General features: G+C 39.6%; 1 protein-coding gene across 1 annotated transcript in view; it reads right to left on the reverse strand.

Annotated features, from left to right (window-relative positions):
- Positions 1-1,522: 1,522 nt before the first annotated feature.
- Positions 1,523-15,777, reverse strand: part of TMX4 (thioredoxin related transmembrane protein 4) — a 42,640-nt gene continuing 28,385 nt past the window's right edge. Inside the window, exons 6-8 of the mRNA XM_004276457.4 lie at positions 12,130-12,231; positions 7,462-7,525; positions 1,523-5,627 (exon numbers count right to left, since the gene is read on the reverse strand). Coding sequence (XP_004276505.1) covers positions 5,263-5,627; positions 7,462-7,525; positions 12,130-12,231 — 531 coding nt within the window. The 3' untranslated portion in view covers positions 1,523-5,262. The remainder of the gene's footprint in view (positions 5,628-7,461; positions 7,526-12,129; positions 12,232-15,777) is intronic.

The following is a 15,777-nucleotide window of genomic DNA, read 5'->3' on the forward strand; positions in this document are numbered from 1 at the left end:
CAGCACTGGGACCGTATGTATTCTTCCCTCTCCTGCGACACGTGCATTCATACGACTAATCTTCATGAGGCACTCAGGTTACAAAGGCAGGTAAGAAAAAGTCACTGTGGCAGACACGCTAGCTCTCAATCCCCCTTTTTAAGGACACGGCAAGATTACACAGCCCAGTCCCCCTTTAGGTTAGGCGTGACCTCTCTCCCAGCGAACATAAGTGACACGGCCCAGCTATAACACCTCCCAGGAACACTCCTCGTGCTCTCTCCACTTCCCAGTGACCGGGGGTGAAATGAACACAGTCACCTCAGAAGCCACAAGTTAGACAGCAGAGCCTCTCTTGACCTGGGTCCCAGAAAAACTTGCATGAAGCAGGGCCTCTGCTCTCTGGGATGCCTGAACTCAGTGAAACACTAATAAATTTCTCGTTCTGAAAGTTCCTGAGATTTTGGAGTCTGTTAACACAGCCTAGACTAGCCTAATCCAGTTCTCAGCCTCAAGAGGATCACATGTCCTAAGAAAGACGTGTCCTATTATTGTGGAACAGGTTCCAAATAGCCTCCGAGATTGAAGCAAAGCAGGGGATTGCATTTTGCACCTGAAGTGCTGTTGGCTTCAAAAGATGCAGGTTTTGCTCCCAAGATGTATGACCACGTTCAAGTAGGCTGAGATACCACATAATGGATATTTTTCCATTCGCATTCTGAGCCAGTTTCTCAGAGGGGAAGGATTTGGTGGTATGGAAGTTTAACCACATTTTTTACTACACCCCCCCCCACCATCTTTCCAAAGTGAAAAATCCAATATCCATTATTTCAGTCCCTGAGGGTGTTTAATAAAAGCATCGCCTCATGTCCTTTGTGCTTTTCCACTGCTATACTGATAGGAAGGGTCAGGTGTAGGTCAGAATCTTCTGAATGCCCTAGGAGACCATGTCGACTCACAGCGTCTTGAAGGGTTAGCAACATCCCTTGCCATCCACTCCAGCCCTGGTCACCTCCAGACCTCAGGACAGAAGAGATCTGAGGGCAGTGAGTTTCTATAGGCAACACAACAACTGTGACAAGGAGGAAGCCTTGTTTCTCTGCACTCATTCTTGGTTTCGTGAACCTTCCAGAGCAGCTAAAGGCAAGGGTTCAGGTTTCATGAAGTCAAGGAAAAGAGGGAGAAAGAAAGAGGGAAAATGAACAGACAGGATGGAGAATGGACACACGAAAATTAGTTTTTAAGGAAGTAATATTTTTCACTGCCTAGGCAAATGACTTCTGTGAAATTCTTATATGAAAAGTAATACACTGTTTTGTTTTTACTTAGTTATCATTAGGTTTCGATGCAAGTGGAAATTTACAATAAAATGAAAACAAATAGCATCAAGGATGATATACAATTCTGTGATAATGTGATTTGTAATTCAGGCAATGCCCTGCTTGAGACTCATATCCTGATTTCCCACTCCAGTTGCTACAGAAGCAAAAAATACAGAGATGAAGAAAAAAATAATTATCACTAGGCTTAAAGATTAAGACCATTCCAAGAATATAAATAATGAATTTATAATGTATTACAATACAAATAAACAGTATTTTTAGTATAAAAGCTGCATTTGCACGAAGAAGCTATTTAGTAACAAATATGATTAAAATACATCAGAAACATGTTAAAGTTGTATGAGTCACATATGTCACAGTTCACAAGAAACTTCACTGAAAATAAGCCATCTGAAGGCCACATGTCCTGGTCTGAAACTATCAAAGGCCTTTCAACCAAACCTCCTGGTTCAGGAAAGATGCTCAAAAAACTGCCCCATCTGGGTTCATCAGACTTGATGACTCCATGTTTGGTTTTCAAAACAAGCTATAAGGGATCAGAATGTAGGACTGAGGTAAACAGATACTAAACAAGAAGGAACTTTTCTATTAGCGCAAAAGATTTACATGAATACTTCCCAAGATATTATATTGAAAGAATGGGTCAACCACACATTTAGAATACTGGCAGAAATAACACTTTAACACTGAGATGAAGGACATATCGAGACTACTGAGACACATTAGCAAAAGCACCAATCTTCCCCTTCTTTCTCTCACTTCATGCCAATTTAAGGTTTTATGCTAAAAGCTCAGGTACATCCTATCATTTCTACCCTTTTTTGGACTCTTTAATGTTTCCTATTCTGTAAAACAGGCTCCACTCTTAAAGGACTTGGTAATAAAAAGTCACATGCCAAGTACTTGCCTTAAAAGACACTTTTATCATCTACCCAAATTACACATACCCAAATCCTGGAGAAACACCATAGCTATCAACAAGGATATGGGCCATAAGAGAGTCAAAATTTGGCTTTCTCCACCATCAACATCAACCTGACCGAAGCTTGTTTGCTTTTTGTCACATTAGTAATTCTGCATTTCTTTTTGTAGTCAGAGAGGCCTGTGGCTAACAGGGATTGTGTTCCCAAGATCAGGCTGGGGGTGCGTGCCCATGTGGTGCCAGGCCCTGTGAGCTGAATGAGCAGGCCTTGCCCCATTCATGCTTACATTTCAAAGGGAAAGAAGGAAGTGGGATTGCCTATATGTTGCTTCAGCATGAGATCTCTAAGCAAGCTGGGGTGGTCTGGCAAGAGATGAATAATAAAAGAAAGAAACTAAGGAAAATGTACCTAGAAGTTTCAGATTTTCCCTCTAATCAGTGAACAGGCACCCCATTCCCACTACTCACACATAAAGCACTGCACCCCCATTCCCAAATGAAGGTTTATTTGCCTAATTTTGATATACATAAAATACTATTCTGTAACTAAATAACTGATATTGTAATATAGGGAGGCATGACTTTTATTTTTTCAATCAAAATCATGTTTCCATGCACTTGACTTCTGTATTAAATATATTATCTAAAGGAAAAGTCTACCAATCCTATTGAAATGTTAATCTAATTTTAAATTATTTTGGGTTGACTTTTTTCGTTTAATTTTATATTCAGTAAGTATTGAAAATGAACCTAAAGGCTAGAAGTGGAAAGAAATTAAATTAGATGTATACATCTTTCATCAGAATATTAAAACAAAAACAAAACAGGAAAAATGGTCCCTGTAGCCAGATACTTCAACTTTTAATGGATCTGGTTCTCCAAACTGTTTTATTCCTCTTCCTCCAATTTTTTTAAGTATCGCTGAGAAAGAAAATACATGTCTCATTATATAATCAGATACTATTTGGAGCCCAACTGGGAATTGGCCTTACATTTATAAAAAGCCAAAGTAGACTTTACTTCTTCATTCCTTCTCCTTTAGTGAAATACTCCACTTAAAAAAAAAAAGATTTCAACATTGCAGGGGAGGAGGTATTGTACAGAAAAGCCAAACTATGAAACCCTTCTTTTTCCATACCCTTGAACTTGAACTCAATGATCTTTGAAAACTTTGTTTCAGCTGATTAGAAAAGAAAGAAAATCCAGTGACAGGAGTGCAGATCCAGCTCAGCTCTGATCCAGAAAGGCTTCCTGGTATCAGGGAGATGCAGCTGCCTCCCTCAGAACCATGGTGCTTTGGGTGAGGAGGTATCAGAGCCCCAGATGGTGGGAGGGGCAAGAAATGAGCACAAGTCAAGGTTTTCCCAGTCTGTCAGTTCTGTGATAGCCTCAAACTTGAGGTCGTGTTGCTGTCTGAAGAAAAAAATTATTGGCAACTCTTAATGAATGTCACCGCACTGGGGGATGAGACTGTCAGGTCACTGAGTTGGGAAGATGAAAAACAACCAACTCTAAAAACTGGATTCCGTCAGAATAAAAACTCCCTTTGTATGAGGCTTGCAACAGATTCCTTCAGCCACACCAGGGTAGAGTTTCAGAACCTCCCCTTCCTCCAGTGAGCCCGAGTTCAAAGTTAGTACAACGTAAGGGTTATTGAAACAGCCAGATAGGCATATGCTGCGTTTTTCTTTTTAAAGATGACAGAAGCTTTTTGAATTTCATAAACCTGTACTACTTATTATTCTGTCTGGACCCAAAGGGGTGTAGGATCAACTTTAGACATCTTTCATAAGCTTGGAATCTAATATTATGAATTTATTCTAAGACGCAAATCAGGTAGATGGATGGATTTTTTAAAAGACATTGGGCCCCCTGGGTACTTTTAGCAGATTGAGTATTGAGAGATTTACAGGGATAAAATTCTTTACAAGATTAAGGAAGAAGGAAACGAAACCAAATCTTTCATTTCCAGATATACACTTTCATTAATTCTTTCACCAAAAGCACATCACTGAAGGAAAACCAGAAATGGTTTTTCAGTTATTAAAGTGGTTCAAGAGCCAGGGAACCCCTTGAGATAGAAACAAAACAACACAGTATTCAAGTTTTCTTCATAAGACTACCTTGTACTGGCAAGACTTAGGAGACTTCTGGCTTCAAAAAGAATATTGCTAAAGGAACTTTTTGGAAAAAAAAAATGACATTTTGGCTAAAAACAACAAGAAAAATCTCTCTTGTAAAACCCCTACTTCCTTTTGAATCTCCAAAGGTTACAACATTTGAGATGCTTGGCAGTCATGGCTTCATGGGCTGTGCTTCTTGATTATCTAAACCCTTAAGGTGGAATAAACGCAGCTGATGTCAAGTAGACTGCTGTCTGAGTCCTCTCACTGAGGACAGATTGTGAAGAGTGTGAGGGGCCTGCAGGCCCATGGTGGGAAAGTTGGAAATGCTAAAGGTAAGAAATAAAACATAAGAAAGGAGATTTAGAGAGTTAGGAAGATTTCCAAGCTCTTTTCTACAATAATATCCAAGGCCCTCTCAAGTTCTATCTCTAAAAAGTACACTTGTACTATGGTACCCGACGTTTCTTACAGTTTGACAAAAATAAATATTCAATACAAGAAGAGGAAGCAAGTTATCAGCTACACCCTGAGGACGTTCATTCGCCCTACTTTCATGTTAGGGGCCTGCAGCCCTGTCTACTGCCCATGAACAGTGCTCACGATGGCTGGGGATTGCTTCCTCTGGTCAAAACTCTGGGGCCCCAAGGAAATGAATTTGTTCTCATCACAGGTCCCAAACAGACCCTAACAGCATGTTTGTTTTTCTGTACCCTGTCATGCCTGAAAGATTCTCCTTAACATATATGAGAATAATGCCATGAGACTACATGGGCTAGAGATCATTTTTTAAGAGAAGCTTGCTCATTCAAGAAAAAATAAGGATTTGGTTTAAACTGCAGACCAGAAGGAAGCAGACATATTCTTTTGGTCTGTATCCTTGGAAACACTGTCATCAGGCTGACGGTCCCTTGTCGGCATGCTGACTTCTGCGCTGTCTCACTGTGTCTTCCGCTGCCTCTGTGCCAGCTGGACAGGGCTGCTCTGGGGCATTCTCTTCAGTCCCAGCTGGTCCTTCATCCTCCTGGGCCTCCCTCAGGGGCCCCTGGTCCCGGGCATCACTCCTCTTCTCGTCCATGCCAGCAGCCGGGCTGTCCTCCTCGTCCTCCTCTGCTTCTTCCTCATAACCAAGGTCTTCTTTCTCTTCTTCATCATCTACAAGGCTGTCCTTGTTTTCTTCTTCATTTGAATCATCCTTTCCTTCCTCTGCATCCTGCAACTGTTCAGTTGTATGAGCCTCCCCTGACCTAAGATTCTGCTCTGTGGAGGGAAGAGAGGGGAACATTCTCTGAATAAACAATGGGCATTCACAAATACTGTATGTTTTCACTAGTATGTGGAATCTAAAAAAATAAAACAAATGAATATAACTAAACAGAAACAGAATCATACAGAGAACAAACCAGTGGTTACCAACAGGGAGGGGCAAGATAGGGGAAGGGGGTAAGAGGTACAAGCTACTAGGTACAAAATCAATAAGACACAGGATGTAATGTACAGCATAGGGATATAAGCAATTTTTTTTTTTTCTTTTCCAGTACGCGGGCCTCTCACGGTTGTGGCCTCTCCCGTTGCGGAGCACAGGCTCCGGACGCGCAGGCTCAGCGGCCATGGCTCGCGGGCCCAGCCGCTCCGCGGCATGTGGGATCTTCCCGGACCGGGGCACGAACCCGTGTCTCCTGCATCGGCAGGCAGACTCTCAACCACTGCACCACCAGGGAAGCCCCAGCAATATTTTATAATAACTTAAAATGGAGTATAATCTATAAAAATATCAAATCTCTCTGTTGTACACCTGAAACTAATATAACATTGCACATCAACTATACTTCAATTAAAGAAAGGTCATTCAGCAATTGAGTACATTTAGCTGTGAAATGAAACAATGGGGCATATGACAGTCTTCTCCATCTTGGAACTAGGACAGATCTCTGGATGGTATCCTGGCCCCACCCATGGCCTCTCGACCTCTCTCTGGAGACTTCACTAACCATGTTGAATTTGGCACAGCCCAGGGGCATGGAGGGCAAAGGTTTCTTTGTGCTCTGTATTTTATACCGTGTAGAATGTTCAGTGACCCACTCACTGGTCATGGTGATTGGTTCAGAACTGTGACTTAAGCCAAGTCAATCAGAGTAAGTTTTTGGCCAGAGTCAGGAGCAAAAGCTTTCTCTCTTTCTACAGGGACTGCTAAGCTGATAAAATGTGAGTTGGGGCTGTTGAAAGCTACTGAATCAGCTTCATGAAGTAGAAACTATCATCCCTTGGGCTGTGCATGAAGGCAGAACATCCCTGGATTTCTCAGTTTTGTGAACTAATAAATTTTTCTTTTTTCCCCTAAGTTGTTTTAAAATGGGATTCTGTTACTTTTAAGAATTCAAAGGAACATATTTTATAATTATATATGGAAGTTTCAAAGCCTTAAAAACGTCAAGAACTAAAAAGAAATATAAGCTTATTTAGTTGAACTCCCACATAAAATTCAACAATTATGAAATCTCATAAGAGTCTTCATGGGGACTTCCCTGGCAGTCCAGTAGTTAAGACTCTGCGCTTCCGCTCCAGGGGACATGGGTTCAATCTCTGGTCGTGGAACTAAGAACCCACATGCCTCACTGCACAGCCAGCCAAAAAATAAAAAAGAGTCTTCATGCAAACAATAGGAATAAAAGCATGGAAATTCAGGGGTATTTGGTCCCAGGAACAGTGTGAAATAGTGAAAGGATTTGGGGAGATGGCTTTTAAAGGACTCAGGACAGTTACTGGCACACAGTAGACACTCAGTAAGTGTCAGTTCCCCTCCCTCCCTGCTCATTCCAGTTTCAATGAAGGAAAAGATGTCAACCGATTAATGAAGGGCAAACAATTCAAGGGAAAAAGCAATTGCCAAAATGAAATGTTCCTTAATTTAAGAGAGGAGAAAAAAAGAATTTTTGCTCAAATCTATCTAGAGAACATATTTCAAAGGAATTTGGTAATGGTGATGGTTTGGTCACCTAGCAAATCAGGGGAAAAATCCACTATCTATATGAGCATGAAAGGGCACACCACAGAATTCCAAAAATACTCTATTTCATGAATCTGTCAGACTTACCAGAACCTTCAGATAAATGCCTTGGAAGTGGCAGATAGAAACATTCTGATATGACCACCAAGACCTGGAGGGAAAAAGTGATTTCACAGTGAGTGGATAGGACATTTGTTACCAAACAACCTCAAAGTTAGGTCCTGCTTCTATAACCAGACATTCATAGACAAATATCAATACACAGCAATTGGTCAAAAGTCCTCAAAAAAAGACAAGGGTATAATTAAGAATTTTCTATTTTTCAAATGTGATATAACATAGGAAAACACTATTAACTGTAGAACAGGGGTCACAAAGTCAAATGTATACACACAGACCACTAAAAATAGATGAATCAAGCAAGTGTAAGAAAACAGACACTATCAGCCAAGTCTAAAGTGATCTTTAAAAAAGAAAACATATTCTGACAAATAAAAGTAGTCTGTACATGGGTTGTCTCTCACCAGTGGGTAACCCTGATTGTGTGGAAGAATACTTCAGGGTGTAGAATTCTTAAGAGTCCTATAAGAAATTACTACAGGGACAAACTGTGAGAAAACACTTCAGTGATGTGAACTAAATCCTATTTTAAACAGTGATTGACTGGCTTCACACCTCTGACCTTGAATGCAGCATTGAGTCACTTGCTACTTACTATAAACATGCTGTTTCCCTTGATAAACCACAAGCTCCTAAGAGGCAGGTTCATTCTAGTCCATGTTCCAGGCCTGGATGGTGTGGGCCGTGGTGATGAAACTGACAGGACGACGTGTGAATCGGGGCCAAGTCAGCGGGAGACCCTCGCTCTCTACGCCCTCCCCATGTCCTCCCCTACACAGTGCATAACACAGAGAAGTCAGCACAGGAGGAAGCTGCCCACTGAGAAGGGCTTCACAGTTCCTCTTTTACCTAGCTAACTCCTGGAGTTCACCTACACTTTGAACAACTGCCCAGTCTTTAAAATAGGAATAGTACTTCATAAATATGTTTTTAAGGGGCTCTAAAATTTAAAAAACCCAAAGTCATTGCCCTTTTGATTCAATTTTATAAACATCAAATGAGAACCTCACTTTATTACCATCTGTATATTCATTTATTACTTACTTAATATTTGCCTCATTAGGTTCAAGATATCATGTTAACTTCTGAGGGGAAGGGTTCAAAAAGAGAAAAAAATGGCAGTCTAATTAAGAAGCAATATGGAACAGGGGTCTCATAAAAAATGAAGAAAGCTCTTTGATAGATACTTAAGAGATACAGAGATTACAACCAGTTATGGGGGTGGGGAAGACTCTAGAATGACCACTTGAAAGGTGGCATTTAGGGTCCTGGGCATGGTCAGGAGCGGAAGGGCAGCAGCAGCTATCTGGCTCTTGTAAGCGACACCAAACTGGACCACAGGGGCTCTTGGATCCAGAGAAAGGCCTAAATGCCAGGCTGAGGAGACCCATGTGCTGGGCAGTGTTCCTCCTTGGGAAGGAACAAGCTCCAAGCCATCAAATTGATTTGAACAGCAAGGAGGAAAACATCTCCATCTGAAAAGACTGAGGTTGAAAACCTATTTCTAATATGACAGTCACTTGCTTATAGTAGCTATTCACTGGACATAATGTTCTTTGTGACTTTTTTTTTTTTTCCTTTTGGCTTTCTTAATACCAACTGGAGGGGAAATTTTTGGTCCTGACACATTGCAAGGGAAAGAAGAAACACCTGCCAGTGACAAATAACTGGCATTTACAACAAAGCCTGGGAGGGAGTAAGTCCCACCTGCGAGATACCTGGGCCATCTAGAGCGCTAGGTAAGGGGGCCTAGCACAGACTTATGGGACACCAGCCTCAACCTTGTCAGCTGTGTGACCCTGGGCAAGTCACTTAACTGTTCTCTCACTTGCACTTTCTCTTGAAAGGACAGGCTTGGGACTAGTCTATCACTAAGGGCTGTTTTATATCTCTAAGAGTATATAATTCCATTATACTGTCTTCCTTCCCAGAAATTGGGAGGAAAACCCTCTCATTCTATCAGTTCAGGATCTATTTTCCAGTCTCAAGAACCACTCCCTTGGGATGAGTCACTTTCTGAGCCACTAAGAATGGTACTGTTTAAAAACAGGGTCTATATAGGATTGGTGTCCTCATCTTCATCTTCCCTTCCATGGTTAGATTTTCAGGTTTCAGCTTAGCAGACAGCCAGGCATCTAAAAGAGGAGAGTAGACGGATTTGCCATCTTTCACAGGAAAGATGAAACTTTCTTCCACTAGGAACTGGTCAGCAGCATGTAGAAAAATAGTCCACCCAAGCTGCAAAATCCAGACAGTGTCCATACCTACCAACCGAAATGGAGACCAGATAACAGAGGCAAAAGATTGCTACCTGTGTTTTCCATTGCTTTTCTGCCTGTCTACAGATTTGCTATCTTCCACCCTTCAAAGCAGAGTTGCTGATGTCAGAAAATGATGCGGCCTGAGTGATTTGATGCACTTAAGGATCTTTCCCATATTGGTTTAAAATGCAAAATATATACTTGATTTCTAAAACTGAGCTCTTTGTTTACATGTGAAAAATAACATTTAGTAAAATATTTCAACCACTAGGCTCAATCAAGACAGCAAGCAAAAATCAAACTAGCAGCCTTGTTTTGACTTCCCATCTTTTAAAATTAAGGAAAAATAGGAAATGTAATAGTCAGGCTTATGGGAAACAATGACTTGATCCGGAAATCACTTCTTATGGAAAACATCCTGCCCTTTCTGGCCACTGCATAAGTTAAACTCCATAAAGACTCATAGAGGGAAGGAGACCCTCCAAGGTCACCAAGACCAAGTTTCACATAACTGCACACTGGGCCTTGCTTTCAGCCCCCAGTTAATGGCAAAGGTGACACAGAGCAATGAACTGATCACCTGCAGACCTCATTGAAGGCAAAAATTCTAGCTGTTGTGTTTCTTTTAACATGTTACAGTTGTAGAAAAGGCATTTTGAGCAGAGACATGTGTTTGCTATTTTATGGAAATGTATTAACAGAAAATGTATGAGTCTATTACTGCTTTGAAATTATTATTTCCTTAAATAACATTCTCTTCCCAACTTCTTATGAAGGAACAGTAATCTCTATCACTTAGTCACTTGAATAGTCTAGAATCAACTCTCTTCTTTCTTCACGTCAAGCCTCTAATAACCTTCCTACACTGATTATTTGACTCTAAGTTTCCAAATAACTTAGGGCTTAGGCAGGCTTGACTTCTTGGACTTACGGTCAACCTCAAAAGTAAAATTCTAAAACTCTTTATGTGAGAAGAGTTTTCAGTGATCTTCCAATAGGCCCACACTCAAACTACATACCCCATAATTCCATCTCAGAATCACCCAGGATCTCATACTGTTCCCCCTATAGAAGCCTCACACTCATGCAGCTCCAGAGTAGACGGTAGATGGGAGAAGCACATTTATATCCAAAGTCAAAGTTATATCCAAAGTCAAATCATTTTAGGCCAGAGCATTAGGGAAATGTTAGTTAGCAGTAAGACTAATGCAGCAGAATGGAACATACCTAGGACCTAATGAATGACATATCTAAGTTCTATCCCCACCCATGAAGTTAACATCAGCAATCAAATGACAAATATAAACCATAATACGAAGTAAGCATGTTCATGGCAAAATAAAATCGAGCTTCCTTGGCTTCTTGGAATACGACTTTGTAGTACCAAGTTGTGACTTGCTATAAAGGCGACTGCTAACATTTTAAGCTTATTTTTTAAAAGACCTTGCAAAACAGCTGAAATACATTACAAAATGTAAGGATAGACTTTAAGACAATCTTACCTAAAGGGCTGTCCTTTTCATACAAATTTTTAGTGATCATCAATTATTCCTATCATACAGTGTTTAAGGGCTATGTGATTAGTATATAGTATAGTAACTTTTACGAACTTCTTAGACTTTAAAGCCCAAACTGATCAAGTGTAGGTAAAGAGAAAGATTTCAAAAATATATACAACCAAGAGTAAAACATGCCCAAACATTTATAGTTGCCTATATAGTTAAGTAAATAAATGTATTATTCCAACACTTACCTAACTCTAGGGAGAAAATACACACATACCTAATGGATAGTAATTTTCATATCCAAAGAAGACATAGTGATGTGGTTTGCATCTTATTTTTTCACATAATAATGATTGTGTTTTTTATCCACATTATCTTACACACTCCACCTGGGGAAAACTGCAGTGTATGTATAAGCAGCTGGTGAGTTTAGAGGTTCAATTTGAGTATACGAACAGGAAAGATCATCTTGTTCACCCAAGGAACAAATTCACAGCTTTGGTCTTATCATCACAATGTTCTAATCAAGTAGGCAATTTGTGAATTCACAGCTGACTCAGTTGTCTTGGAAACTGACTATGAATTCGAGTAAGTCTCTATTTCTTTCTTCATTACTGCCTATATTTTGGGTAGCACACGACTTCAGAATATTTAAGAGAGAGGATTAGGCAATAATAATTTAATGAATTTTCCAGTATTTCTCAAATTTCCATTGAAAGCAGTATCAAACAAGCAAATATTATTTAACTGCTTAGATTACACGCAAAATGATGTTTGTTTATGAGCTTTTTCTTTCTTGGCTGCTTTCCAGTTTTGCATGAAACCAACTGGCTTTAAAGACAAGAAAAAAGATTGGCATTATCTCTTACCAGACCCATGAAAAGGCCAAAAATCAAGGTGGCTATGATGAAAAAGACGTAAGAACACCAAGCAGGAACTCCAAGGGTCACTGTGAAATAGTTGTGAAGATGCTGTAATCAGAAGAAAAAAGTAAAAAAAAATATATTTATAATGAGGACTAAGAATGTCTGAATCTCCCTCTTTATCTATAACTCAAGTCTGCAAATTGTTTCTACTTATATGAGCCCCCACAAAGGTCGTCCAGCAGTTTATGCATCTATATGATTCTTCAAGAACAAGTCAAATTTTACAACATTGAGAATCTGAGAGTAATAATCAAGGTCATATGTAGTAAAAGTTATACTTCCTTAAAGTTCATGATCAAATAGAACTCTGGTAGAATTGGTTATCTAGTCCCTTCTTCCATCCTGAGATTTTTTTTGTCACTCTGCCCTAATAATTTATAACCTTAATTTTTACTCATAATATGGCATCCATAAAAAATTAAACTTCTTGGGCCTTTACCAATTTTTAAGTAGAACTAAATTACTACTTACGGAACATCAACCATTTAAAATGTCTCTGTGCTTCCTTTTCTAATCAGACTCTTATTATTGCTCTACCCTCACTCATCCTTAACAACTTTCCTAATCACCATAAAACCTGAATGTAATAATAGAAGAAATTTTCCAGCTAATTCATTATGAACAAATAAGATTTCATCGGTCTTCAAATAGAGTGCACATCCCTTCTTGTTTACTGTCCCCTGGGACTCTATTTGATGCCAAACACTAAAAAATAAGTGAGGAGATACAATCTTAGCTAGAAATTATTTACATGCTAAATCATACAGGAATTACAGATATGAGCCTGCCAGTCTGGAGTCAAAGCACATTTATATATGGACTTGCAAGAGCCATGCTGCCTCATGATGGCTTTGTGATAATCTATTTTAGGCTCTTACAGCTTTAAAAACATTCACTAAAAAACCAATAGTTTTATGATTTTGTTATGTCTATAGATAGTTTTATCTATAAAATTACTGGGCACAGGATGAAATGGCTCCAAGCTAAATGCCACCAGCAAGCAGATATAATGACTGAATGACTTGCCTAGAACTGATAAGGTTGATGAAAATGAGGCCAAGATTCTATTTTAATATTTCTCAAAACCTAAGTTACTCGACTATCTCCCATTGGTTTCTCAGTTTATAACTGTCAATACAATTAAATAATATATTTTATTCTGGCTTAATTCAGAATAATAAACAAAAAAGCTTGTTAACTGATCTAGAATAATCTGAGATCTCTTCTCTCCAATTTTTTACTCAGCAGTAGAGATATATCTAAAGACTCATCAAGTTTTTAAATACACATAATCAGTGTTCAATAAATATTTATTGAATAAGAAAAAGATACTAGCAAATCCTTAAACTATTCATAAGAAATGCAAACAACTCTTGATTTGAAAAACTGTCATCTGTCCTCTGCTGATGGCACTGGTCGTCACTCTGTCTTCAGCCAGGGCAATTATTTATTAAGAATAATCTAGGGCTTCCCTGGTGGCGCAGTGGTTGAGAGTCCACCTGACGACACAGGGGACACGGGTTCGTGCCCCGGTCCGGGAAGATCCTACATGCCGCGGAGCGGCTAGGCCCGTGAGCCATGGCCACTGAGCCTGCACGTCCGGAGCCTGTGCTCCGCAACGGGAGAGGCCACAACAGTGAGAGGCCTGCGTACTGGAAAAAAAAAAAAAAAAAAAGAATAATCTAGTATTCTGCAGCCCAAGTAGGCAAAAGAGGTATTTGGGATACAAAAGGTTGTTTCATTCAAATTCCGTTCAATGGAAGTTTTAAGATGCATTGCACAGTTCTCTACTTTAGGAAATTTTGTATATTGAACATAGTTTATTTATGCTTTTCTTGATTATTCAATGTCATCATCAAGATTAAACTGTGAAATGTGCCAAAGAATTAGAAGACATGGAAAGCCAGTATTCCTTTGTGCTGACCCATGGATGTATGAATTCTGGAACTTGCTTTATAAGTAATATCTGCCCATATAGTTGGAATGAATAACAGCATCCAGTTATAAGTCCTTCTGGACAGTGTCTTGTGCCCTTTTGCAAAATAAATGATTTAAGAAACCCTCAAGAAATTTTCTAAGTTATTTTCTAGGATTCAATAAATTGTGTGCCTTTGAATCACTGCATTCTGAGACAGTCTTAGTGCTTTCAAAAACATCCTCTTATTATAATAGGTTCCACTTCAATTTTCTTGTATCAACTCACTCTTTAAAGGATTTATTTGAGCTTCTTAGAGAAACTCTGCCATCTTGTGGTCTTTTTAGGTGATTATTACTAAAGCCTCATTAATCAAGTTGTGCTCTCACAACTGTAGCCACAAATCTTTACCTGTTTACTTTGTCTGAGTCCACGATGGTTTCAGAGTATCTTTAAGAGTATTAGGGTTCCTGGTACTAGGCACTTGAAGTTTTGCTGTATATATGTTTCCAAATAATAACTGATTAAAACTGATCTGGTTCAATTTTAGATTTCTGTGTTTCCTTTCGTTGCCAGGTAAAGTAACAGTTTTCACTTGTGGAAAATACTGACCTAGTTCAATATTATATATGCTCATTACAAGGAAGCATCCTGTTGTTTACTTATGCACGAAAATGTCGCCTGCTGGGCCCAATACCTTATACTTTTGCAATAGGTGACTGAATTAGAGTTAAGTTTTGGCTACATACATTTTGGCTACATACATTTGAACGAGAGAACTAAATGCAGAATAAATGAGAAGAATATTCCAACCAGTGGTCAGATGGATTTAAGGAATGGAGCCAGGCCAAGGTGTCCAGGGGTCAGAGGTGGAGCCTCCCCTCCCCAGGGAGGCCAGCAAGCCCTCTGGGATCTGAACTACTGCAGGTCAGGTTAAATCCCGCCCAAGGGCACCACTCATCCAGCCCAGCGTTGCAGAGTCTCATTCAGAGCTGGGCTGGCCCCAAGGGACAGAGAGCCTTTTGAATTTAAATCCCATCTGCATCCCAGGATATACCCTGAGGAGTTTGGGAATGATCCTTAAACCCCTTTCAGACACAGATTAGAATCCTCAAAATATCCTCCCTGTGTGGGAGTAGCTCAGAAAGCCTTCTCCAGTGATCACCAAGGGCTCACTTCTATGTTCTACCCTCTCAACACCTCCAACAAGACACAAATCTGCAGCCTCTTGTAGGCTCGAGGGGAGGTGACTTGTGGATGGGCACCATCTCACTGTAATATGGTTCCAGATATTTTTACAAACAACAAAAAATCCAAAAACAGTAAGAGAAGAGACACCACCATCTAAAACAGAGGGGGATGTTTTAGAGTTTTAAAATTCACTCTGGTTATTCTCCAGTCTAAACATTCATGGCCTTTAATTTTCATCATGAGATAACTGATAAATCATTAAATCTTCTCCATCACACAGCGTGTCCAATAAGTTACCTTATTGTAACTAAAATTTGCCATATGCCTGCATATTTTCATAACAACAGTAACACTGAGGAGAGGTATTAACTTACATCCTGTATTAGCTCAGTAAGCAGCACAAATTCAACAAATAAAGTAATGCTTAAATACATTCAAATGCTAAACCTAGTTAACAAAAGTACACATTGTACAACTGTCATAAA

The sequence above is a fragment of the Orcinus orca genome, chromosome 16 (genome assembly GCF_937001465.1).
Source record: "Orcinus orca chromosome 16, mOrcOrc1.1, whole genome shotgun sequence".
Taxonomy (NCBI): Eukaryota; Metazoa; Chordata; class Mammalia; order Artiodactyla; family Delphinidae; genus Orcinus; species Orcinus orca.